At 43.2% G+C, this 26,366-nt stretch overlaps 1 protein-coding gene across 1 annotated transcript in view; it reads left to right on the top strand.

Annotated features, from left to right (window-relative positions):
- Positions 1–26,366, top strand: part of NFATC2 (nuclear factor of activated T cells 2) — a 94,159-nt gene that overhangs the window by 34,231 nt on the left and 33,562 nt on the right. Inside the window, exons 6-9 of the mRNA XM_075019512.1 lie at positions 6,774–6,914; positions 21,737–21,792; positions 22,723–22,849; positions 24,413–25,108. Of these exons, the coding sequence (XP_074875613.1) occupies positions 6,774–6,914; positions 21,737–21,792; positions 22,723–22,849; positions 24,413–25,108 (1,020 nt within the window). The remainder of the gene's footprint in view (positions 1–6,773; positions 6,915–21,736; positions 21,793–22,722; positions 22,850–24,412; positions 25,109–26,366) is intronic.

Raw genomic sequence — 26,366 nt, 5'->3', positions numbered from 1 at the left:
CCTCCATAGGGCAGAGAAGGAGCAGTATTGAAGGGAGTTCAGAGTAGACACATAAGCACCTGCAAGGCAGCTTGTTTTACACCATGCTGTCAGCAACCAAAAACGGCTTTATGCAAGTGTCTGTGAGATGCGAGTGTAAGGTTTAGGAGTATCATCCACACTGCATCACAGTTTCTATTCTAACGGATCCTGGTTAAACCTTCCCAAAGTGTCTCACAGTTCTTGTTTCGTATAATCTATGTTTGCTGTTACTAAGCTGTGCTCATGAATCCCTTAAAATGCAAATGATCGCACTTGGCATGAGAGAAAGAGTCTAAAATCTTGTTCTTATAATAGATATTCCGAGGTGGTAAAAAAACACAAAACAAACAAAACTTATTGCTAAAGAACTGTGTGTCCATCTGAGGAATTTAAATAGTTTCTATTATTGACCGTATTTTGTTCCACTAAATTGGGTCAAATATCTTATTTCCCTTTAATCAATTTCCCTGGAAGTTTCCTTTATTTTTCTCTCCTTCTAGTAGATTTTCCCATAATATTAGACAATCTGAGCCTATGATATGTGACACATTAATAACTACAGAGGAAAGAGCTAGTCATGTAAAAGAATGTTGTCTTGGCAAACCAGTGAGTGCTTTTCCTTAGCCAGGAGCTGTGCTGGTTGGAATACAATGGCAGGCAAGAAGGAGCCCTAGTTTATTCAGATAAAAAAGCAGAAACAAATGGTCTCTTTGCACTTGGGAGATACCCATTTGCAAATTTAACCATAACCATGATTATTATGAGAGTAGCATGGTTTCCAGTTGAATTAAAGGAATTTTTTTGGCCCTTTCGTTTCAACTGCAAGACAGTCACGCAGTTTGCTGTAAATAAAACTGACACAAAACTGGGTGCTGTTACTAAAGTGAAATTTTTCTCTCTCCTAAAGCATAGCATTTAAAAGCTAATTCTGACAACGTTTGCCACTTTTAATGTGCAACCAAAATATTTCAGTCTGGAAAGTCTGAGTCAGACAGAAGGAAAATGCCCGCCCTTTTTGCAGCCTGCAAGCCTTGCTACGAGGATAAACCCCTGTTTATTTTTTGTCTTTGCAATACTGCTGTGGTAAAAGCAAGTGCCCCAGCGTATTACGCAGAGCATGGATTTCTGAGCATAATTTAAGCTCAGCAGATCTCCACAAGGGATTAAAGGGAAATGCTGTGCATACCCGCAGAGATGATCGACAGAGAAGTGAACCGAGGCCATGGTTTTCCTGTCATTAATCACACGCTGGTTTGGTGAACTGGCTGCAGTTCATAGAAAGTATCATACTTATCTGACACTGCTGCCATCAGTGCTTGTCACTCCTCCTTCACAAGGTCATCATAAAATAAATTATGGGCAGAGAAGGAGGTGGAGAAAAGCCCTCTATTTTTGGTGCTTTTTTCTTGGATGGCTCTGCACAAACTGCTGATTTAGTCTTGCTGGCAACAAATTGGAAACTGTTGTCATTCATACCGGGTTATTCTTTTCATAGTGTTTAGATCACATTTTCAAGGTTTCCCATCTAATCACAAGGGTTAGAACTCTGCTTTATTTATACGATTCCCACTTAAGCCTTCCACTGGCCCATGCTCCTACCAGGAGGTAATTCAACCCATCCCTCTGATGAGAAGATTGCTGTTCTCTAGGGTGCCTTACTAATGTCTACCTGCCTGCGAGACATGTCTTCTGCCCTTGGTCCTTCCCTGGGTCCCGTACTGCAGCTCCCCAGCCTTTGCCTCTCCTCCCACAAGAGAGCTCAGGGTGCTTCAGCGTGTGATGGATGGGATCAAAGTCTCTCAGGACATTAATGCGTTGGATAAGCATGGGGCACAGGAGCTCTGCTCCTATCAATCCTACCTCAGGCAGGCAGCTTGTGGTAAATAAACACAGTGTGACAGGAGGAATGAGATGTTTACTTTGGCTCATTAAGGTTTGCACTGAGGTGGAAGAATTAATCCCACAACAAATTACGCCTCTGCTATTGCTTCTAGGGTTTGGGATTTTTTTTTAGCGTCGGGCACTCAGCTCTATCTGCTCTTCTCAAATCCAACAGAAATCAGTGGCTGGAGCCAAGAGCCTTTGGGGGTTTGGAAAGACATGTCAGGAGTGGTGAGTCACGGCTTGAAGGCTTCCAGCAAGCTGGGGTGAGCAGGGGCTGCCCTGGGCAGGGTAAGGCTGGGGGGGTTCCAAAGAGGACCTGGGCGTTTGGCCTGGGGAGACTGCTGCACTGCAGGTGCAAGTGGTGACCCCACTTCTTTTAAGTAGCCACATTTTTTGGTTTACTTGGCTTGTGATGGCAGTTAGAGGTAATCAGAGGTAACGCTAGCTTTGTCCTCACTGAGCTGCAGGTGAGACTCAATCCTGCTCCTTGTGATCACCCAGGATAAGATCTCTCCTGAACTCTGGTCAGCTATGGGGACAGCAGGTAAACCTAAGCTCTGGATCCAGTGTGGCAAGTGACAGAAAGGCGGCATGGAGCAGATTTCACTTTGGCAGCTATTCTTTTGCCTGTTTACCCAGAGGTTTGCGCAGAGGCCTCCAGCCACTCTGCAGAAGGTGGCACTGAGATAGGGCACTGATACACGGAGGCTGTAGAGTCTCTCTGCTCTGGAAGTGTTGGTCAGACCCACAGTGCTCCGCGCAGAGTTCACAAGCCGGTTCCTCCTGAGGGGCAGATCACATTAGTCTTTTTGCTTTGCCTACGTTACCCGATCCAGCCCTAGTTCTTATTGCACACGCAGGGAGAGAGATTGCTGAGACTGTTCCTCTCCGGAGGCTGTTCAGAGATGTTTAGCTTCAGCTAAGACTCCTCATAAAACGAGTCAGCTTTTGGGCAAGACAAGGCAGCGCTTGGAAGCCCTCCAAGCCGGTGGAAGGAAACGCGATGTTCAGGCAGGGCTAGAACTGCTCGTCCCAGGAGATGCGTGCAGGAGGAGCGCTGATGGAGAGAGCTGGGCGGCGCGGAGGGAACGGGGTTCTCAGGTGGAGCTGGGATTACCCAAGGAGCACGTTAGGGAATACAACTGAGGTTGTCACTCGGAACCTGCTAACAGCAATGGGCAACACTCGCCTGGGGGAGATTTGGAGCTACAAGAGACTTACCCAGGTAATCCGTTGTCTCAAAGTATCCCTTTTTTCCCCTAGAAACCAAATAGCCTCTCTGCCGAAAATGGAACAGTTAGGGATGCTGCAGGCAGGTGGGGAAGCAAGAAACACCTTCACCCTGCCTTGGCACGCTTCCGTACCGTCAGCCTCCAGGCTTGTGCATCCCCTGTGCAGCGTTCAGCCTGCCGTCCCAGAGGTTGAGGCCGTCTTAAACTTTCCTCCACCTGCTGGCACGGGGAAGCAGATAAAGGCTTACCCCCGGAGAAGCGCCCTGTGCCCCTGCGGCGCGGGCGCGGGCAGCGGCATAGGGGCTGCTTCCTCCCGGGCTGAGGCTCGCCGGAGGTGGTGCAGCGCTCCGAGACAGCAGTTCCCTTTCTCTCTTGTATCGCCGCGTGCATTGTATTTCTTGGCACCGTGCATCCATGACATCTTGATTTGCAGACAGTCAAATAAAATAGAAAAATAATGTCCCCTGTTAATAGGTTGACACACTGCTTCAGGCCAAGCGCGAGTATTTCTATAGCATTTGCTTTGCTGCCTTATGTCAGTAACTGTTGCTATTGAAAGTAAACACCTCAACTGGTTAAATCAACAGCGTTTTGTTTATTCAAAGCTCATAAACTCCAGTAGCTGTAGGTCATTTTATGAAGTGCCAAGCCCTGGGGGAAGAGAAGGAATAGTGTGAAATTATTGCATGCAGTCCACCCATCACGAGCCTTAGAGGAAGGGGATTTATTGGCAATTAATATTTCTTGCAGAGGAAAAAAAATAATCCTATTCAGGCAGCTCCACACTGAACTTTGAGCCTTCTTACTGGTGGGAATGGAGTGAAACCTTCTTATAGGCCTGGGTGAAAAAAAAGAGGTGATCTTGGAAAATGAAAAATGTTTTTTTTTAGAAAAGGGTTTGCAAACTACCTAGTGGGAGAGGAAGAGTACAGGCAAAACAGGGCAGAGGAAACCCGGTGCTCATTAGGTACCTGTATGCCTCCACCTTTCACCTTAGCGTGGTATTTGCATTGAGAAACTCAACGGCAGCACTTCCAAGTGGTATTATTCTGGAGCACATATAAAGCACACGTGGGTTTTGTACACCTACAGGCATGACCAAATTTGGGTCAAGGCAAAAGCGGTTTTGGAGATGCCCGTAGCCTGCTTGTGCTGTAGCCATGCTGGAACACAGCTCTGCATCAAGCCTGGCTGCTGCCCACCGTGGGGCCGTGGCAGCACGAAGCTGCGTGGGGGTACCTGCAGAACACCTCTGCCCATCACGGGCTTCCAGGCAGCGCTGCTGAGGCTGCCCCAGCTTGGCTGAGGATGGCAGAAGGGTTTTTGGCATTTCCTAAGAGCCGGGATGCACATTCCCGGTGAACCGGCTGTCCTCCCCGGCTCCCTGGTAGGTCGCAGCGTACACAAACACTCTGCTCTATGGAAGTTGGACAGAGGCTTGGTCTTCAGCAGCGATTTCCAACTTGCTGAGATCCAAATGTAATTAAGATGAGTCAGACAGTTATTTCCAGGCTAAAATTTGTCCTTCCTCGTCCTGAAAAAGCCTTGAGAACCACTGATATGTGGGATATCAGGTACAAAGCTCTCTATTAACACACTGAAGTCTGAAGGAGACGTGGGCTAATCTGGAATTTTAATGATTTGGGATGCTTTGGAAGTGAAATTTGGGGATTGAACAGGAATAAACAGTGTCCAGGGCAAAGCTTAAATACCTTTTCTCTTGACTATTGTAGACATGTTTTTGATGATTGCTATTTACTTTTAAGCCTTTGAAGTTACAGGTCTGTCTTTGTGATAAATCCAGTTATAAACTCATCAAAAATTTGAGTATTTTAGGGAAAGGAATTAATCATACAGCCATGTGAAAGAAATTAGCAGCTTCTGTGAAAATAATCTGAATATATATTCTTAATTGGCAGTATCTTAGCCCAGCTGTTGTTATATGTTTGAAGGGAACAATGAGTCATAAGGTTGTTTTAAATAGATTTTAAAAAACGCTTCTCAAACAGCACAAGAAGGTTATAAATATTGAATTAGCTATATTTTTAACAAGACCAAAACCTCTGTGTCATGACTGGCAGAAAGGGTTCAGTTGAGCCTGTCCTTGCTAGAAAAGTTGCTTCCCACTTCTACAGACACCTGTCTGAAAAGTTTAATGCTTGTATTTTCCCATCAAATACTCTAGCATTTTCTTCATGTGGTGAGAGAATTCGTACAGCTCTCACCGCAGCCAAGAGCTGTTGGATTTTCGGCTTTCTGAAGGTTGCACAGCAGTAAAAGGGTGCCGGGACCAGGTCACAGAAAGCGCAGCCTTGTCTGTGTGTGAGTGGAGGGCCAGCACTGAACATATAGGATAATATTTCCTTATTTTTGGCTCAGCAACCAACGGTGTTCAGTGAAGGGAAGACACAAGTGCTCAGGGTCTCTTGGGAGCAGGCTCTTTGTCAGAGAAAGTTAAAATCCAGCCAAGGCAGCTGTTAAATAGATGAGCGGCATCCTCTAGAGACCTCTCCAGTTGGGGTGGATGAATCTGGAGGAGTTTGAGTGCAGGTCATGAACTCGCAGTTCACCAGACCCAAACTGCTGCCCACCTGGTCTGGTCACAGGGAAGCTCATGATATTTTCCAGCTGTCTGCGTTGTAGGGAACAATTCTCGCATCTTCACTTTCTTCGGCTCCTGCCGCTTGTTAGCAGACAGTTGGAATGGGCTTGCAGGGATGGTGACCAGGATTCTCTAAAGCTTTTCTGACCATGCAAATGGCTGTTTTAATGGGATGAGAGGAAAGTAGGTGGAGAGATGGTGCTATCCTGGTTTTCTGGCTGGGGAAAGAGAGAATAACCTGCCAAAGTCACACTCCAAGCTTGTGGCCAAGAACAGTAAAGACCTTAGAAACCCTTGATCACGTACATGCCCATCTGGATTCCACCCTACCCTTTCTTTCCTTGCCTTTTATATCAAACTCAGCGTGCAACACAGGGCCCTGCTCCTCAGGTGTTCAGGCCTCTGCAAAACATGCTTGCAAAAAGCCTGGGCTGCAGCAGAGTCCTGGTGTGACCCCTCCTGCTCGCTGGTGCGAACACGGCTTCGTGATTGCCCCTCTTGTTTTGTGCACAAGTGTTGGTGCCTGCACTTGGAGACTGTGCTTTTGTTGGCAAACGGACTGTTCCAGGCCCAGCGTAGTCCCTGTTCTGTAGGAGGCAGTGGACTTTTGTAGAAGAGGTTTATTTTAATTTTTTTTCTGAAGGAATTCAGTGTTATTCAGTGGAATCCTCTCTGCAGGTGGAATTTTTGGGCTCCAGGGCTGTAGTGTGCCTGCACTTGAAAATTTGGCCATTTATTTGGAAACAGACATGGGCAAGTTCCAGCTCATTCATCCAAGCTGTCCTTTCTCAAGGACAAGGAGTAAGGCCAGCACAGCTGAAACGCTGCAGCCAGCTCCTGAATGTTTCCAAATAAAATGCCTTGAGTAAGTTTATTTTTCCTTCTCAAACCTAAATTTAGCACCCTGGAGAAGCTGCTTTGGCAGTCAACAGATGGTAACGATGACAAGATCGATCTGTGGATAGTTCTGGGAAGATTTGGAAAGTCCTGGTAAAACAGAGTTGATTTCATTCATGTCTGCAATTTGTCCACAGCCCAAAGGTCTGCTCATGAGCTTCCAATGGTTGAAAGACAAGATATCGATAGCTGCCTCGTTTATGGAGGACAACAGATGATTCTGACTGGGCAAAATTTCACAGCAGAGTCCAAGGTGGTGTTCACAGAGAAAACATCAGGTAAGGCAGGCTTTTTTCTAACTTCTCCTAATGGGATAAGGCAAATCTGTAGTGCTGTTGTGTCTCATGCTCTCATCCTAAGATTTGTGCTCATGAGTAACTCTACTTGAGTGAGAAATCCCATTCAAGTTCATGTAAGTAAAACCAAATCACTTAACAATGTCAGTAAAATTAGACTTGGGAGCAAATATTTGTGTTGTTAGTTCACAAGAGTACAGATGCTGGGAATCAGTAGGAACAGGATATGTTATCAAAGAAATGGGATGACCATTACATGTTCCTCTATGCTTGTTCTATCTTGTGTTTAGTGAACGCTACTGTAGAAATCATAATTGAAATGAACATCTTTTTATTGCTGTGAACTACAGGCAAAGATTGTGTTTTCTTCCCTTTAGAAGTCTGTGGGGGAAAATGTACATAATGTGTGTTTTATATCAAAGTAAAATTATTTTTATACACATACCGAGATACAAGAATACATCGCTTCATCTTTCCTATTTTTTCAGGTGTTTTTATATAGGCTCAGACTGTAGCAAAACAAATTCAATTCAAAGAGAAAAGCCCCTGTTACAGCCCAGTGCTATTTTCTTTCCAGCAGAGCTGCTTCTTTTAAAACATGTTTTGCCAAAGTTTTCAGGTAATCTTGCTAGCTCTTGAGCAACCATGAAGGGGGAATGAGTGGCAGATTGTAGATTCTCTCTCTTTTCATCTTGTCTACTTATTTGCTCAACTTGCACAGAGCCAGTACAAGATGGTCCCAAGCCCTGACTGGTGTTGGATGAATATAGATAAATAATAGGATTAAAGAATGGTTACTGGGAGTTATTTAGTTGCCTAGCATCACATTTACTGCCTTTCCTAAGCTCTCTGTATTGTGTTTTCATAATGGCATGCTATAACAAACATCACTTGATTTCTAACTCAGAGAATACCTGACCCCAGAAAATATGCTTAGCATGATCTAATGGTTAAGGTGGGCAGCAGAAATCAATTTTTTTTTGTTTACAGGAGGAAACACAAACAAACGCATTCTGCTGTAGTTAGTTACCTGTTTTTTCAGAGCTGAATTGTTTCTTTTCTAATATCATACGCATGCAGGCATTTCATCTCACCTCACTAAGCAGTATGTGTATTTTATTGGATTTTCTAAGGCTTTCGCAAAGGGACATTTGTTTCTTTGTAAATGGTCTGGACTTGTTTAACTTACCCTTCATTAGGCTTCATTTTTGTATTCTAAATACTGTGCTCTGCAAGGATAACAACAACGCCCAGGAATCAAAAAAGCACTTTGCAAATATGAAGGGCCAGACTCTGCCACCCTTTACTCCTGTTGATTTCAGCAAGACAAAGGATTCTGCAGTATGAAAAAGCATAAGCCTGTTTTATGTAAACTTTGCGTTCCCTTTATGCTGTTAAGAAAACATGTTGCCTCTAAGTTTTCTGTCGGTAAACTAAGGTAGAGGCAGCCTAGGCAATATATCCAGTGACTTGCAAGTGATTTAAGAAATTGCATCGCCCAAGTGAACAGCATGTGTGTGATTTATGGGGTAATGGCTTTGGCAAAAAGTAATAATTGAGCCAAAAATTAATGTATGTGGGCATCAGCTGATGACATGGGGGAAAAAAAGGCATGCTGTGGGTCCCGGTTTCTTCCCACACCACCAGCAAGCCATGCTGTTTTACAGCAAGAATGAAAGGCTCTGGGCCTCTGAACTGTGAAGGTTCAGATGAGCCTGTGCAGTCAGAGCAATTTTCTTGGCACCCTGCATTTCCTTTTAAGCCCGTGTATTAATTCCTTCCCACTGTGCTGCCACTGTTCCGTCGATGTCAGCGAATCGTGAAGGTGCATGGGAACATGCTTGGCAGCCTGCGACAGTACCTGTCCCAAGAATGTTTTGCAGTAACTACAGGAGATGATACACTAAAACGAGGTAGCTCTTAATGCCATTTCGAGGAAACATCCAAAACGCCCTGCCCCTATTTCCATATAAGAGCAGAGAAGGCTCTGGCTGGAATAGATGTTAGAAAGTAAAAAGAACAACAACATTTTCCACACTAAATCTAAAGCTTTTCTTCACTCCTGGGGAAACTGCCTTTTTTTTTTTTTTTTTTTTTACACTTTTTCTTTTTATTTTTTTTACTTTTTTTACCTCCTGGTAGTGGAGAGGCATGACTTATCACAGCGGCAGTGCCCAGTCTGGAGCAGGGATTTGCATGCTGGTGTTCCATATCCTGCCTTCCCCACTGCCCTTCAGCCTCTGCAGGCAGTCTCAGTCTGCTGTACTTTGAATAGTTGATTGGCAGAGGGGGAATTTAGAGGATGGGAGGCCCAGAGTCAAATCTTTGATCTGAATCAGAAGTCTGTGTAGTTTGCAGTGGGTTATCGGGGGACTCTGCTCTGTGCTCAAGGCGAGCTAGTTCTCTGTGTATTCATGCACTGTTTTATAATGCAGCGATACCTCTTACAGGTACACTCTGAAGTGCTTTTAAGTGAAGATTGCTTTCTTTAATAGGTGTATCTTAAGGTGAGGAAGGTTAAGAAGCTGAGCTGGATATGCAAATCACGCAGGGGCTGATCAGACTGGCTGACTGCAGCAGGTTGAGAATTAAGCCTTTGTGCTTGGGTTGCCAGAGGTTAATGAGTGTCCCAGCTTGCCTGAAAATTAGGATCTTATGCACCTGTGCCTCTCAGCTTCCCTCATTATACACTGTATACAATTTTAATTATCGCTACCATGGCCATGCTTAGTTGTTGTTGCGTTAGCCTGCATGAACACAGAACAAAAAGGCCCAGTTCTGCAGCCCAATTTATCAATTAGAAATGTCACTGGGTAGAAGGAGGAGGTGGATCCTGCGCTCGCCTCGGGGAGCTCGCTCGCTGCAGATCAGATCTGCACAGCACCTTGCAAAAAGCGCTGATAAGCTGCTCAGAAGTAAAGTAAGCCACAGTAAACATGCCGGTGGGTGGATAGTGCATCGCTGGTGTGACCCTGTCATTGTTGCGCCCTCTTCCAGAGTGCGATGCTGCCCCGGGAGCATGTGAAAGAATCGCACCTTCGTGAAGGCAGGAAGATGCACTAAGCTCACAGGGGAAAGATGGTTTTCTTTGAGTTTCATTTTAACAGCTCACAAGCCTTGTCTGTGCTAGCAAGTGGTATTTGATTTCCCACTTTTGCCGCCAGTTTTAGCTCTACTAATAACAGCAAGGGTGAGAGCAGTAGCGTAGAAAACCATCTAATAGCTTTTGACATGCCATACTCCACTGAGCTCCTAGGCTTGGCTTGTTTGTCCAGTGTTTAAGATGAGACTAGCAAGACTCTTTTTTTCCTCAAAAACCTTTGTGCAGTTATCTTTGTACAGTGAGATATTCTCCTGTTAATTGCTTCATAGACTCCAAAATCTGGGTGCATGTTGAATCTGGGGTCTGGATCAGTGTCTGCAATGAAGTGGGTGCTGAGAAGGTGGCAGTCGGTATGCCTTAGGAAACTGAGGAACCTGCTGTTGGGGCTCACAATTGTAAATTAGGTTTTATCCCTCAGGCAGACACTCAACACCTATTTCAATTTCCTCTGGATCATGTAGGCAGTTCTTCACTTGCTATTAGCAACGCAGAGAAACAGAGAACCGTTCATATTTGTGACCGAAATACAACATGCTTCTAAGAACAACAATGAACAGATTTTATTGCTCTGTTACATAGCACTACAGATATTTCCCTAGAAATACCTGGAAAATAAAGAATATTCCCCAAATTATGCTGGGAAGTCATTATGAAAATAACTGCCTTGTATCACGCGAACTAGAAACTATTGCAATGAGCTTGCCAATGAGAAGTCTGTCAGTGTCTCTCATTTTAGGCTTGCGACAGGAAATGGCAGCAGGAAGCGAACTGAAGGGGCTGGAGCTCTGTGTGTGAGCAAGGGGATGAAGTACTTGCGTTTGAAATGCTGATGCATAAATAGCATTCATTTTCTTAATGATAAGGTTTACCAACATGCAAGTGTTACAGTTTTGAGTTCTTCGTAAGGTTATCTCTTCCTGATGAAAGATTGTAATCTGTGGCTGTTGTAAGCCGGGGGAACTCATGAATTCGGTACAGTCAGTCCAGCACACAAAAGCAGAGTTTGGCTCAAGGAGTTTTAAGATCTGAACTCAGAGACACGTAACTGAGCCCAGCTAAATAAAAATATGTCAGGGGAAGCAACTAGATCAGATTGTACAGATAGAAATTTTGGAAGTGCGTGTATTCTTTTAATTTTGATCTGGAAGAGTGAGCTTGAAAAGCAGTCTTACAGCTATCAAGGATTTGGAATATGCTAAAGGTCAAGGGTGTTAGTGTTTGGTTGGGGCCCAGATCTTACAGTACAGTTAAAAAAAGAAAAGGTTTGGAATTCCCCCTTTTATTTGTTTTAATTGTCATGTAACAATTTGCAAGTCAGATGTTGTTGGTTGCATTGTGTTTACTCCCATTTGTGTACTGGTTACTGCTGCTCTGCTGTGAGTGATAGAGGAGTTTCGTGTTTCTCTGGGAGAAAAGTGCAAATGGACTGTGCTTTCCCCTGCCAAACTCTTATGGTGGCCACATGGACATCATGAATCATTGCTAGGACAATGTGGGTGGTGGAAGAACAACCCAAACAGAAAGCGTACATCTTTGGAGTAGATCCACCATAAATCTTTCAATTCGGCCATGCAGTGTAAAGAGAGGAGGTGGTGCTCTCTGTGCCCTTTGAACTGATGCAGCTGTCAAGGCCTCTGAAGCATGGACGCTCAAAGTCCATTTGACAAAAATAAATCTTTCCAGCTCTAGATTCAAGCAATGGAGTTCTAGTTTCTTTTTCCCTTGAGTTTCTACATGCCTGTCACCTCAGTGATCTTCTAGTGACAGTGCTTTCTTAGGACGCTAACAGCTAGAGCAGGTGAGCTTGTACATACTTGGATGTCTACTGGTTTCAGGAGAGCTCACCACAGGGCAGGATCAGGACCATTGTGTTCAGTGTGTTGAGTTGAGTGGCGAGTTGAGGCTTTCATCTGCGCAGTGCCCAAAATGCTGTCTCTGAATGGAATGCACTTGCCTCTGTACCCTAGAAACAAACCACAGAGCCTGTGCCAGTGCCAGAATACCAAGACCCACGAGCCTTTCATCTTCCCTCCCTCTTGTTCCATCTTGTACCTCCTCTGGCTCCCTCCTATAACCCCTTTGGCATACCTGGCAGCTTTACTAAAATATCAGAAATACAATTCACAGAGTTTGTTGCTTCAGGTACAGCAGTAGCATTCATGTCTTCATGCACAGCAGGAGCAGTATTACACTACTTGAGGTGTGCATCAGGTGTCCAGCCTGTGCCCATCTTCTTTGAGGTTGGTGGCTCTCTGCTTCGCAGGTATATATTTATGTGTTGCTGTCTGTTGGGGATTGCTGTAGGAGATGGGCTCTCATTGCACATCCAGGTACGCTAACTGCAGTGACTTGTGTGCTCAGAAGTACCCATGACCACATGTACCTGTTTCATCCCAATATATTCATTTGCATCCCATGTAATGGCTTGCCTATCACTGGAATAACAATAATGTTAATAACTATTCTGATGATAGCTGTATTACTTCACAGGGTGTCTCTGATTTCCAGCACTTCTGTACATCTCTCATTGCAGACTTGCTTTAACTCTGGGTAAATAATTTCATTTCTTCAAAACATATTACTTTCACTTTTAGAAGCAAATGGGCAGGCTTTACAGTGATTTTGCTCTCAAATTTGCACTTTGCAGTATTCCAGCTGCATCACAAGCTAGCAGATAAGCACAGCAGTGCTTTCTCATTTTGGAATTTCCACTTTCTAGAAAAAGACTTGTTTCTAAAACACAATAAGTTGAACCCAATGATACTATCAATCTTCCTGTACCTCTCCCTGCAAAATTTAAAAGGAAATCACAGCTCCCTAGAAGGGTTTTATATTCACAACTTATAGATGGCAATAGTGATGATTTGTTGAATATGTATTTAGATATAATAGATTTTAAAAACACAGAAAATTAAGAATTTATGGTTTCTTACATCACTCCCTTCTGGCCTGCAGCTGCAGCAAGAGCTCAATACTTCTGGGTGTTTGGGCATGGGACTTGCTTATGAAAAGCAGCCAGAGAGTTCAGTGAAATGGGGTAAATCCTTCATTAATGGAGTGTGGGAGTCCTCAGCAATCAGTTCTGGAGCAATGAACAGCTACATACTGCCAGGCAATAATGGGAAGAGGGGGCAGCCTTGACAAGCAAGGAGTTAAAAGGTGTGATATTTTACTTTGAGCTGAAGCTCCTGGGGAGGCTGAGTCTACAGTGAGTGTTGTCCCAGACCCAAGAATCCCAAGGCACATACTGGCTGACATTTTATCATAAGTAAAGCCACTATTGCAAGTGCTCTTCTATGCAGTAAATGCCTTTTACAGCCTGTATGTGTTGTAATTGTGTAAGTTGATATAGATCTGCTCAAAATCAGCCAAATGACTTGAAACATGAAACAGTCTTCTGGGCAGGACAATTCACTATAGAAAACTGTGATGGGATGGCATTATGGCATGTATAATGTGAATAGAAGGTGGTTTGTGTATTGATTTTGATGATAGTGAGGAACTGGGGCTAAGGATCATGGTCCTTTATGGGAGATGTGAAAGGAAATTGTAAGACTGTCTACAGCAGTGTTCCCCTTTTCTGTTGTGTCAACTCTGAAATGTCTCACTCTACCCCAAACAGGGAACTAAATGCCTGTTAGTAGTCTGACAGTTTCATGAATGATCAAAAAGCTCCTGGGGAATGCAAAAAAAAAGGCAAACTATTTTCAACAAGTATCTCTTTGAACATAATGATGCAAAATCAATGAAGCAGTTTTCTCAGGCAAATTAAAGATAAAAAGACGCCAAATTTTTTTTTAAACTTCCACTTTTTTCCTAGATCCATCCAAAAGAGATGTTAGCTATTTAACCCCGGCAAACAACTTTAAATATTTAATGCAAGCTCCAAGCTCCAGTTCTCTCACTGAATTCTAAATTAGTGAACTGAAATAGAGGGTTTAAGTTATGGAGAATTGAGAGGAGTGGGACATATCTTAGAACTAGGATCATAACTCCGTTGCAGACGCAATCCACTGCTGAACATGCGTTACAATGTAGGTTTTTAAGACATCTTAACCTGAGGCAAAAGCCCAGCATCTGGGCAGAAGAACCCAAACTATTGTTTGGTTTTTTTAGTGGGAAAGGCTAAGGAAAAAAGCACAAATATCTGGGAATAGTTATAGAGTTAGCAAAACTGAGAGTGGTACTGTAATTTTAAATGATTCAATTTGTTTCCAACATGTGAGGTTCTACAGAGAGTATATGAAATAAATTTGTTACCTTGCTGTTTTCTTGATAGTTTAGAAAGACCACTTTCTCTGCTCCATGCAGTCTGTGGCTGGAGTCCAGCATTTAAAGCTGGAGATGCATACCTTCTCTATTCTAAACCTGCAGAGTAATGGGATGAACCAGGGGAATAAATTATAGATGTCTCTGTTGGGAGGCCCACCTGATTTTTGCATTAGCTAAAGGTGATCACCTTCCAGGTTAATCTCCCCTCCTCATGCCTTGCAGTGCACTAAAGTAAGGCGGCAGCAAAGTGGAGCACAGGGCCTGTTTGGTAGTTCTCTACAAAAAGATGTCAGAACTGGGGAGGATCAGGGAGGTTTTATTCTCTTTGAGTTTCTGTTTTATTTGTTCTTTCTAAGCGAAAGAGGAAAGTGTCTCAGCAAATCCCACCATTTGTGCACACTGAAGAGTAACAAGCATTAATCAGGCAGATTAGAGCTTGCCCTTTTTTGCTGTGCAAATTAGAAAGTTTCAGGGTAAATGGGACACCTTCTGCTATTCCTTGCTATTATAGCTGCTGAAAACCCAGCAAACCTTTCTGCCCACAGGTTTACCCCCTGGCTGAAATGTGCTGCCTGCCCCAGGTGTTCTTGTAATCCCATGGGGCAATTGTCAGACATTAAACTGGGGATCCCAGAAAAACACTGCAAAACAGGAAAAAATCTAAGGATCACACACACGAAAATGCAAGAGTGTGGCTGCAGAAACGGAGTTGCCATAGCTGTTAGAGACTCAGCGAGACAGGGTGGAATCCAGTGTTTTGGAAGGTTTCCCCGTATGACACAAGATTTTGGAATTTTACAGCTGGTAAATCCTTATTAACACAGGCAGCCACTACTGGCCTGGATTCCCTGGCTCAGTGTTTACTATGGGGGCGCCTAGTGGAAGTATGCCTGGTCCTGATTATTCAGCTTTGAATCTTAATTGTTTAAAGAGAATATTAAAAAATAATAATAATTCTTGGAATAAACAAAAGGCAGAGAGACAAGCTCCCATCACCTGTTGACAGAAAATTGATCATGTAGAAAGCTGGCATGGGGAGTGGAATTCCCTATTCTCCCACTTAGTCATCGCATCCTGGTGTGACTCATTTTATTACATGGAGGTTCCCAGTGGTTTTATTTTGAGAGGAGCTTTTGTTTAATAATTTATACACACACACACACACACATACACGTATAATCTTAAAAAAACAACAGATCTATTTTGATGTATTGGCATAAGGAATCATTTGGAAGAGCTCTGGAATGACAGACTGCCCCTGCTGCTTCACTACTCAACTACTGTATTTGTGTGTTACTTTAGTGTGAACTGAATTCCTCAACAATAGATGGGGAGAAATCTCCTCTAGACTTGTTCTCACTGTGCAAAATGTCAGATTTGGGGCTGGGCTGGATGGCGGATGACTAATCCATTGGCCTTTTACCTCCCAGACCTTGACTTGTATCTTTGGCCATGGTGACTCAAACTTATGTCCTCAGTGAAATGAAGGCACTGGCCTCAACTCATAAACAGAGCTTCATTAACTGCAGTGGGCAGTCTTGCTTCAGAAAGAAAAAGAAATCCATGAAAATCACGTTCAGTGAAAAATTCAATAGCTCTACTTTTGTGAATTTTAAATACATTTATGCTGTGTTTGCTTCAAAGTTTGAAAACTATTCTGAAGTAAAAGCTCAGAAGGAAACAACTGCTTAGGAGCAGATGCTGAGCAACCTTGCACTGACATGAAGCAGAATAACTTCCCAGCTGAAATGAGAATTTGTCCCCTAAAAGAGCAGCAGAGTCTTTGTGTGAGTGCTCCCCTGCCCATAAGGTTTCTGCATCCCAGAAGTGGTGTCTGTTCTGCTGAAAAGCATTCATTGCTGTTTATTTTGTTCTTGGGGTGGCTCTAAAAAACCTTGACTGTTTTCCAGAGATGCCTATCATCTACTGATAAAAGCTGACAGCGATAATCATTGTGCTTTTTTGGAAGACCTTCCAAGAAACACAGTGAATAGGGACAATTCATTGCAAGCCTGAAGGGAACTCTGCAGAAATGTGTAGTCGGGGCAGCTGTCCCACCAGCTACTAGGCTTAGTTTGTTTGGGGAACTAGCATGGTTTGCTGCCTGGGAAAAAGGTAACAGGTTGTTCATTAAGTAATTTGTGTAATGCTTGACTGAAAAGCAATGTACATTTTCAAGCATAAAATCACATGCAGGCACAGAATCACATACAGAATCGGCACAATAGTATACTTAGTCTTCAACTGGAGAGAACTGCAAAGAAAATTTCCTGAACCTCTCAGTCCATCAGTCATGCTTGTTCAAATAAAGTAGTAAGTTTGTTTCTCTGCTAGTTACTGACCCCAAAGTCATGAGTAAGGGATCCTGAATAATGTGTAAAGGCTGTAACTGGTTCAGAAAACCTTTAATTGGCTAATTAAAAAAAGCCCTATAAGGGGCTGCAGAGAATCACCCTAAATGTTCCTAATGCAGTCTGACGTTTTGATTTTCCCCAAAGTTTGAAGCAAGACTTTTGGTATGATCACTGTTTGAGTTACAGAGGGTAGAATTACTTTCTTCCAACAACTCATTCATTCCTCCAAAGAGTGCTGACACAATCAGATCTCTCATCGGGGTTTAATGCTAAGTCTCATAGCCCTGAAGCAGCACAAAAATCTCTATTTCCTGAACATTTCACTGACCTGTGGTGTTAAAAGACTTGCCAACTAAGACAAACCATTAAATGAGCGGGGAACCACAACAGTAAAAATATTGCATGAGGCAGCCATGGCTGGTAAGACCTCAGGGTCTAAATCCAAAAATATTTTATCATCTTTAGTGGAACTACTTCTCTTTTCAGAGGCGCGGATCGAATTCCCCATAGTGGAGGTAGAATTTGAGGCACACCACACACGTGGACCTGGCACCAAGTTCCCCTGTGATCCAGGCATGTACTGGGACATCCCTGCAGTGCTCTGGCTGGCCAATATCACTGTCAGGACAGACCAGTGCTGAATGCAGCTTGCAGAGCACATGTTCTCTACATCTGTGCGCTCATGCTCTTACAGTACTTCAGCAAAAACGATGCTGTTGCTCTCTTGCAGTTTTCTTACCTCTCCACTGTCAAAGCAGGTTTAATTATGTGCAATAAATATCTGTCTGTACTTGTAGATTCTAGATTATTAGTCAAGTTGGGGCTTATCTTCTTGGTTTGCAAGCAGGGAGGGGATCAGTCATTTGTCCCGTTTGTGGCATGACAGAATTACAGGGTTATTAAGGCCAGAAGGGTCCTCTGGAGGTTGTTGAGCCCAACCTTCTGCTCAAAGCAAAATGCATCTGTAGTGTTTAGGCACCACCTGGGTTGCCACACTGGCACTGGAGAAAAGGGCCTACTTCAGCATAGCCAGGTCGTGGCACATGTTTTGTATTGGGGGCTATGCTCTACCATCATATCAGCATTATGATTTTTAGCACAGCCTTACAATAAAAATCCTATTTTTGCTGATGACTTTCTTCAAACATCCAATTTAATTTCCTTCTAAAAAAATCCTCATTTATGCACAATCTAAAGATGATAAATGTGTTGACAATTTGGTGCAAGTTTTCTCTGTTCAAAATTTCCTCTAATTGTCTTACAGATGGGCCTTAGACTTCTCAGTTTATTCCTCCTGCTCTTCATTAACTCTCTGAGTGTGCATAATCAAAAGATTTCTTTTCATTACCAGCAAAAAGGATAGGTTAAAGTAGAGAGAGATTTCTGAATGCAGTTGTAGTTTGCATTTTATTCATAGCCTCCCTCATCCTTCTGCCAAAAGCTCACCATAATGTGTATATCCAGAGGGGTTAAAGGAAAAGCAAATATTGATTGTCTTGAGCTAAAGTTTGTACATTCACAACTATGAAAGTGAAGCAGTGAGACAGATGGAGCAACATCATGATATTTAAGTATAAAGGTCAGGAAGTGAGCTGCAGAGTGGTTATATTCAACAAGGCTTCAGTGCTTAAAGAACAGGGATTGCTGCTGCTGACAGATTAATTAGAAACCTGTTTAGCTGCCACAAGCATGAATATATCCAAACAGAAGCATCTATCATCATTAGAATGATAACCCCAAATACATTTATTTCTTGTTTGGTTGGCCTTATTCTCATTCTTACTTTTAATCCCCACAGACTTTGGACTCAGCCTAAACATCGTTTGATTTTTATGGTTGGCTTCATTAGCTTTTAGTGCAATTTCAGTGGCTCAGTTACTAAATCAAATCCATTGTGATTGTGGTTGCATGTGCTTTACAGGCCTCTTGAATATGGCAGATGACTTGGAGGCTCGTTTCTCCTTTTTTTAATGCATTTTGGCCCAACAAATCCTTTTGATTTCTACCTTCTTTGTGAAGTTAGTGCTGTTGTATCTGCACAGCCTGTTTGAATTTAGCAGTACAGAAACAAAGATGAAAACATTCTGCCTGGAGGAAAACCAATGTCAAATATTCTCACTTGGCTGTCCTTGTCAGGACATCTTCATATTGCATTGCTTAGACAGCTCCCAATGTGCGTCTTTATCAGAGCTCTTATTTTATGACATATTTTGTTGTTTCCTTTTCCCTCCTCTTTTCCTCAGAGAACTATAAAAATTTATCCTTTGGGGTTCTTTGGGGGGTGTGGGGAGGTTCCTTAACACCTACTATGATGGTTTCTTTCCATAAAGATCACCTGGAAGAGGAATCCCCCCATTAAGTATTAACAGCCTTGTCATCAGACAATGCATTTAGTATTTGCTGGATTAAACCCCCAGTATTTAGTGGCTTGCCCCTTCCCCAAGATGTTTACTATTTCAGCAACTGTGCAGAGTTAGCTGTGTTAACAGGGGTATAGATTTAACCTGCAACAGTCCAGAGCAGTGGCCAAAGTGAATGCTTATTGTTAAATAATGAAGTATTTTCCATTCCTTTGCACAGTGGTCCTTTGGGATGTGAGGGCTAAACAGCAAATTGGGCGAGAGCCTTGCAGGCTCTAATTACACAGCTTGCTTAGGCTGTCTCTGCTCTGGCAGTCCATCACTAATCCATGTGTTAGCATAGAAAAGACAACCGACTCACTGCAGGGGAGCTTGAAACGCTTGAAAAAAAAAAGAAAAAAGTCAGAATTATTTAGCATTTTCTCCTTGCACCAGAATGCTGTGCCTGTAGTGGCAGGAGGCGTTGGAGGCCTGGGCTTTCTCTCCCCTCTCACAGGTAACTAACTGATGGACGGAACCAAACCTCCAGCTATTCCTTGGTTGCCTCCGCTTCCCCAGCGGGAAGGGTGAGGGGTGAGGAAGCCCAGCCAGCGCTCCGTGCCCACTCCTGCCCCACCACGAGCCAGGCAGCCTGCCCAAACGCCCCATCCTGAGGGAGGAAGGGGCACGCTGCTGGCGACGGCCTCAGGGAAAACCCTTCTCTCCATGGTGGGTGTTTAGGCCCCAAAGCATAGCAGAGGGCTCTCAGGTGGAGGGTGCTAGGGGAGGCGAGGTCCCGCCTGCTGCGGTGGGCACTCTGGGAGGGACCCCCGGGCTGAGAGGACACGGAGCTGGGGCAGGCAGGGCCCTCCCTGGGGCAGGCAGGGCCTTTCCTGGGGCAGGCAGGGCCCTCCCTGGGGCAGGCAGGGCCCTCCCTGGGGCTGCGGCCTGGCCTGGCCTGGCCTGGCCTGGCCTGGCCTGGCTGTGGAGCAGCAGCTCGAGTCCCGCTCAGGGAGAGGCTGCCCGGAGAGCCGAGCACATCTGTCAGCTCATTGTCTGCGCAGAGCGGAGAACAAAGAGGAAAACAACAGAAAAAAAATGCAAAATGCATTTAAAAATACTCTTTCATTTCCCTTTTCGCCAGAAGCAGAAGTACTTAAATAACAGAGGACAAAAGCAGCTCTTGCAGAATTTCCAAGAATTGGGAAAAATAAAAAGTCCTGTGAGAAGGACTGTTTTTAGGAGACCTCCACCCCTGTCCGGCCAGACCTGGGCGTGCAGTCTGGGGAACCCCCGCAGAAATGCGCCGGGGAGCTGCCTCCCCCTCTCTAAAGCAAACACCAGCCTTGTGGCTGCAGTATTTCAAGTCACATCGGTTCGTTTGGATATGTGTCCCCTATTCATTTTAAAATCAAGCTTTCAGAAAGGTATGAGGCAATTTTTTTCCCATCATTATTTTTCTTCTGCAAATTGCTTGGCTAAAAGGCTCAGCGGAATATAAAAATCAAAGGGGTAGAGATTAAAATCTAAAAAAAAAAAAAAAGTAATAAGGAAGGCATTGCTAAAATTTGTTTCTGGGAAGTGTGGGTGACAGTAGATTTAAGAAATATTTGTAGCCAGATGAAGCGCCCAGTCTTGTGTACAAATGTCATGTCACTACTGATGTACTCTTATAGCACTGGGGTTACTTTGATGGTATTGCATACAAGGGGATCAAATTTTATTTTCCTCTATAAATACAATTTTATGTAACTCAGAATGGAGACAAGCTGCGTGGATGTAATTAAGAGCAGAAAGACTTTCAGTGGTTCAGAGGTAGCGGCTATCACACATGCACTGAGGTTCTTTTACACTGAGTATGGTGAATATTTGGTGCTTTGTAGTGACTTTAGGACTGCCGGTGGCACTCTGTCACAGCCTGCAGTGGTGACAGTGCTGAGGTGTGGATTCACTGTCGGAGACGTTGGGCTTGTTACTTGATCAGAGGAGCTGTATTGCTAGATATCATGTGCTGAGGTTTCATATTGCACATATAAGAAATGAGTATAAATAGTAAGAGGGCATGCATAGCAGAAATCAAGCACCCTATACAGCTGGTTTCCCAATTACGGTAAGAATCTGTCCCAGTTGAACTACTTCTAGAAAAACCTACGCTCCTGTGAGAATTCAGAGCATCTGCCAGTTTCACTGTGCAGCACGTCTAAAAATCAGCCCTGAAGTGGCTCAGTTTGCTTGCTTCCATCTCCATGCACCCTGTATGAGATCTGGATTTTTAGCTAGTCCTTCTTCCACCTCCTTGGCCATTCCACCACTTACCCCACTGGTGGGGAGCCATGTGGTCTTAGCTTAAAATAGCAGAAAGTTTGCTAAGCTGCTGACCAAATGTGACTCTTAACAAGTTATCTGACCTTCTGATGCCCTCCATCAGTCAAACGGGCTGAAATCAAGTCTGGTAAAAAGCACATGTTGCACCTGTACTAAACATTTCATTCCTCAGTTTGGCTAATTTCTACATAAACATTTAATTTTAATATATATTTTCCTGGCGAGAGAAGTGTTCAATGGTATGTATAAATTAAATGCTGTTGCTTTTGGTTAGGACTGGGAAGGTGCTTGAAATTAAGTCCGTTTTGAGAGCTTTACTAACTTGATGCCCTTAATTGGTTTCCTTTTTTTTAAGTCAAACCTTATGATATAAAAAAATACAGTGAAGTTAATATTGTGATATTCTTCTAGATGGGCAGCAGATCTGGGAAATGGAGGCAACAGTGGACAAAGATAAGAGCCAGCCTGTAAGTATGCAAAACATTGGATGTCCTCTCCTTGGGCTTCTCAGACAGCAAGTTGTATTCAAGGGGTAGTTTTCAAAGAGCGTCTCAAAAGCAGAAAGAGCAGCTATCTTGCTGCTGTGATGAACAAATGTCAAATGCTTCAGCAGTAGATGTGTTGCAAAAAGAAACTATTCATTTAGCCGTAACCCACAGCAAATTGAATAACTGCTAGATTTTGTGTTCTTGCAGAAGACTCTATTGTATCAGCCCTGTCCTCTGCAGGATGCTGGCTGTCCTGACTTCCTTTTGCCTGTATGGAAGTCTTGGGTGCACTGTACTTAGCAGGACAGGATTTATACTGCAGTATTTGAAATGAACATTGATCTTTCAAGGGAATGAGCCTCTTTGTTCACTTTGCTTAATGGGACCTTACTGTAGTTGTTCAGTGCATTTAGGAGCTAGCACTTACATTGCCATGGGCCATGCCTGCCCTTGCGGAAGAGAACGAGAGACTCACTGTTAATTTCCATGGAAGCAGGATCTGGCTGTGTATAAGTGAAAAACCTATAGAATAATCAAGTTTAAGAAAAAGAGGGAATTCTGCAATACATGCTTGTTTATCAAGCACAGTGTGATTTACAGTGCTGCCACATTTATCACCGTTCTGTGTGTTTTATTTGTAGCTGAGACTTCTTTCTCTAAGTTCAGGACAACATCAAGTACCAGAGAGAATACATTACATAGAAACCAGCTTCCTAGTACCAAAAATCTTCTCGTCTTTCACCATCTGCCCTTTTTTCCCTTTCTTCTTTTCATACTCTTCTTTATAGGGATGAATAGGAAGATTTCTCTTCCTTTATGCCTGGATGTGTAACAGGGGAGATGCACCCAAGAATCTTTGGTCAGTCTCTACAGTTACTAATTCTGTATTGTCACCTTTCATTGTTTCAGAGCATGCTTTTTGTAGAAGTTCCAGAGTACCGTAACAAGCACATTCGCACAGCTGTGAAGGTGAATTTTTACGTCATCAATGGGAAAAGAAAAAGAAGCCAACCCCAGCATTTTACCTATCACCCAGGTAATTGTCAAGGACACAGCAAGTTCTTGCCTAGTTCTCATGAGCAAGATTTTACTTTCTGCTATGTTGTTTTCTTGCCATTATTTGAGGATCTATATTTTTACTAATTTAATTCAGCTGAGTGCTGCTAAGCACTCAACAACTGTTTGGTTTAAAGGATGCACATGATTTATGATCAGGAATTTCCCATAAATTTAATGGGACAGTTGTCTTGGCAATGGGCTGATGCTGCCCCATTCACTTGATGGAAGTTTGCCAACAGCCTCAGTGGGAGCAGACTCAGTCTGTGACATGATGTGACCCTGTGAAAACCATGAGCATTGCCTTCCCCAGCTGACGTGTATGACAGTAAGATAACATCAGATCTGGGAAAGTAGCAAGGGCTTGGTATGGAGGAAGACGAGCGGTATATTCTTCAGAATGAGGCTGGTTGAGAGAAATGTGAATGCTTTTGTGATGTTCTTCCTCTTGGGAATTGGTGAGCCATGTCACAATAAATGCAGTAGGATTACTAATGAGATTCCCAGAATTTCTCAGCTTTGGCTGGGAGAAAAATATTGTGAGAAAATCAGATTATTGTGTTTGTCGAAACCAGAAAGCATAAAATAACAGTACCAGATTTTTTGAAAGCTTCAGAATGATGTCTTAATTTGACTGATTTCTAAGGATGAGCAAACATTCATTCTGATTCTTATTTCGGTCTCCTCCAGGCTGGAAATCTCTGGTCCTCTCCATGAATTTATGAACTGTATAGGATATCACCAATGTGAAGGTTTTGTATAGTTGCTAAATTGTTGTGTTATGGAATACTATTGAGAAGTACAATATTATCTCAATATGATCCCTAAAATAGACCACTTCAGAGAAGGAAGCTTTATACTTCCAAAAAATAACCCAGTTGCATGGCCATTGTATGGTTTCCATTGTATGGTATTTCTGTACTGAGTTTTGGGGAAGATTTGACAAAAAGCATTAGAAATGTGAGAATTTGTCTGTAGGGGACCATCAGTTATCCACACCAAGATTCACACAACTCTCAGTAAAATCACGGTCTTTTAAATGATGGTGTCAGAAAGATCTTCAGCTCTCAGTACTGCGGAAGTTACATGTAGCAAAGGAGCTAAAAAGAAAGCCCTAAAATAGTTCAGCTGTGCCTTTGGTCACTAGTTAAATGTTTCACAGAAAAAGAGGAGTTGCATATGTCATAGGATTTCTAGTTCTTCAGTCTTCCTTTGAGATGGAAGTACTACAAGAAACACCTGTCTATGGCTTATTATTTTGCTTATGTTCCAGAATGAGCTAAAGTATTGATTTTCTCAATTTTCAAAAATTTGTGGTTAAATAGATCATTAAAGATTTTAAAGAACATCTAAGTATAGAGTGATTTCAAGAGAGTCTCTGACATGATTGCATATACGTGATTTATTAAACTCAATGCCTGCGAGATATGAGCTCGCACATGCAAATCTTGTAAACGGCTTAAATCTCTTATTACTTCAAGGAAAACCTCTTTGTTTCTCATCAGCTTGTTAAGAATAATGTCCTTTGCATGCTTTATTCTAGTACCATCAATCAAAACAGAGCCCATTGATGACTATGATCCAGCCTTAATCTGCAATACAGTACACAGTGGTCTGGGAACAGTAACACAGCCTTACTATTCACAGCATACAATGGTCACCGAATCCCCTTCCTGTCTTGTGGCCACTATGGCTCCTTGCCAGCAGTTGCGCTCAGGCCTTTCTTCTCCTGATTCTCGATACCATCAGCAGAATCCGGCCGCTGTAATATACCAAAGAAGCAAGAGCCTTAGTCCGAGCCAACTGGGCTACCAGCAATCCAATTTGATGGCTACACCAGTTGCTATTTCAGATGCCCATCGGTCAGTGCTGGTTCACGCTGGTTCTCCAGGCCAAACTTCAGCGGTGCTCCACCACTCTCCAGGCAACCAGCAGTCTTCTCCGGTGATTCACTATTCTCCAACCAACCAGCAGCTGAGGTGTGGAAGTCACCAAGAATTTCAGCACATCATGTGCTGTGAAAATTTTACATCCAATGTTGCAAGATCCAGCCAGCCCCAGGTCAGTCAAGCACAAAGGTTAAGTCCAAGTTCATATCCTACCGTGATTCAGCAGCAGACAGCCTCAGGCCAGCGAGCAGCAAAAAATGGACCACCGGTTAGCGACCAGAAGGAAGTGTTACCAGCTGGAGTCACTATTAAACAGGAACAGAATCTGGACCAAGCATATCTGGATGACGGTAAGCACCACTCTTCTCTTGTATGGGTCAGTTTGTTGGAGGGAGGGGGGCGGTTTAGGACTTATAAATCCCACCTGTTCCTCGGCACAAAACCAACATGGCCTGCTTTTAATGGGTGTGGATTTTTGCTGTTTGCTCATGCTGTATTTTGGTCTTTCATCAACTGCATTTTTGGTAGATGGCAATGCACTTTGGCAACCGAGCAAAAAACAGTGTTCTGCAGAAACCCTCTGTCTTGTGCCATGGAGTGAGCTGTCAGGTTTCGAGCTGTTGCCATTTTGTTTCCATTTGCCAAAGGTTAGTTTGGAAAATGGAGATTCTGAAACAAAATGCACTTTTTAATTAATTATTTTTTTATTATTCATACCAGGGCAAAGTCCACTTTGTAAAATGCTTCTGTACATTTTGTACCAAAAAAAAGCCCATTGAACAGTCTATCAAGGCCTGTAATGAATGGGGTAGTGCTGCAGGCAAAACTATTGCAGATGTTCTAGATGAACAGTAGGACATTGATAAGTAAAACAATGATGTTTCTTTGTTTTGAGCCAGCAGATTTAGCCTTTAGGAATGAATATAATTTAGAGTAAAGCTTTCTTTGAACATATCCTGCTTATTCTTAGGTAGGCAACTATTGACAATCTGGTTGATTGGTTCCTTTATTAAAGTATGTTCCTTGCAAGAGGAAATCAATGCAAAGTTAATAGTGCAGCTGGATGCTGCAATCATAAAGGCCAGTAGCAAACCCAACATTGATTTTAGTGGGAGCAGAGTGAGGTTGATGGATATATTGCTGCAAATATAGGGTGTTCTTATGCATGAAGTACAGACCTGATTTTCACATATATTAACTGCTGCTATCCTCTCAGTCTAAGCAATTGCATGCATGGTTTGATCTTGTGAATGCGCACCATTATGTGCTTTGTAAGCACCCAGTAGTTTGGGATTTTTACTGCAGTTACTCACATAGAGTTGTGAAACTGTGCCCACGGAACACAAGAAGAACAAGAGGTTTCTTCAACTTAGGTACTGAGCGCTCTGTGGCTGTATCATGTACAGACTTCATTGCTTTTTTTGTGGGCAGAGTAGAGTTTGGATGGTTTTCTCCATTAGTCTGTGTTTGAAATGTGGTTGATATAGCTTTGGTGCCATCACAGTAAAATCTGGAGAGTTTTTACTGGTCCTCTTGTCTGAAGAGGAGTGTTGAATTGGGTTTTGTCAGTGAATTTGATTTAGGAGATTTGCTGGATCTGCAAGAAAA

This window comes from Buteo buteo, chromosome 2 (genome assembly GCF_964188355.1).
Source record: "Buteo buteo chromosome 2, bButBut1.hap1.1, whole genome shotgun sequence".
Lineage (NCBI taxonomy): Eukaryota > Metazoa > Chordata > Aves > Accipitriformes > Accipitridae > Buteo > Buteo buteo.
The sequence above is the reverse complement of the archived record's forward strand: the minus strand, read 5'-3'. Positions and strand labels throughout refer to the sequence as shown.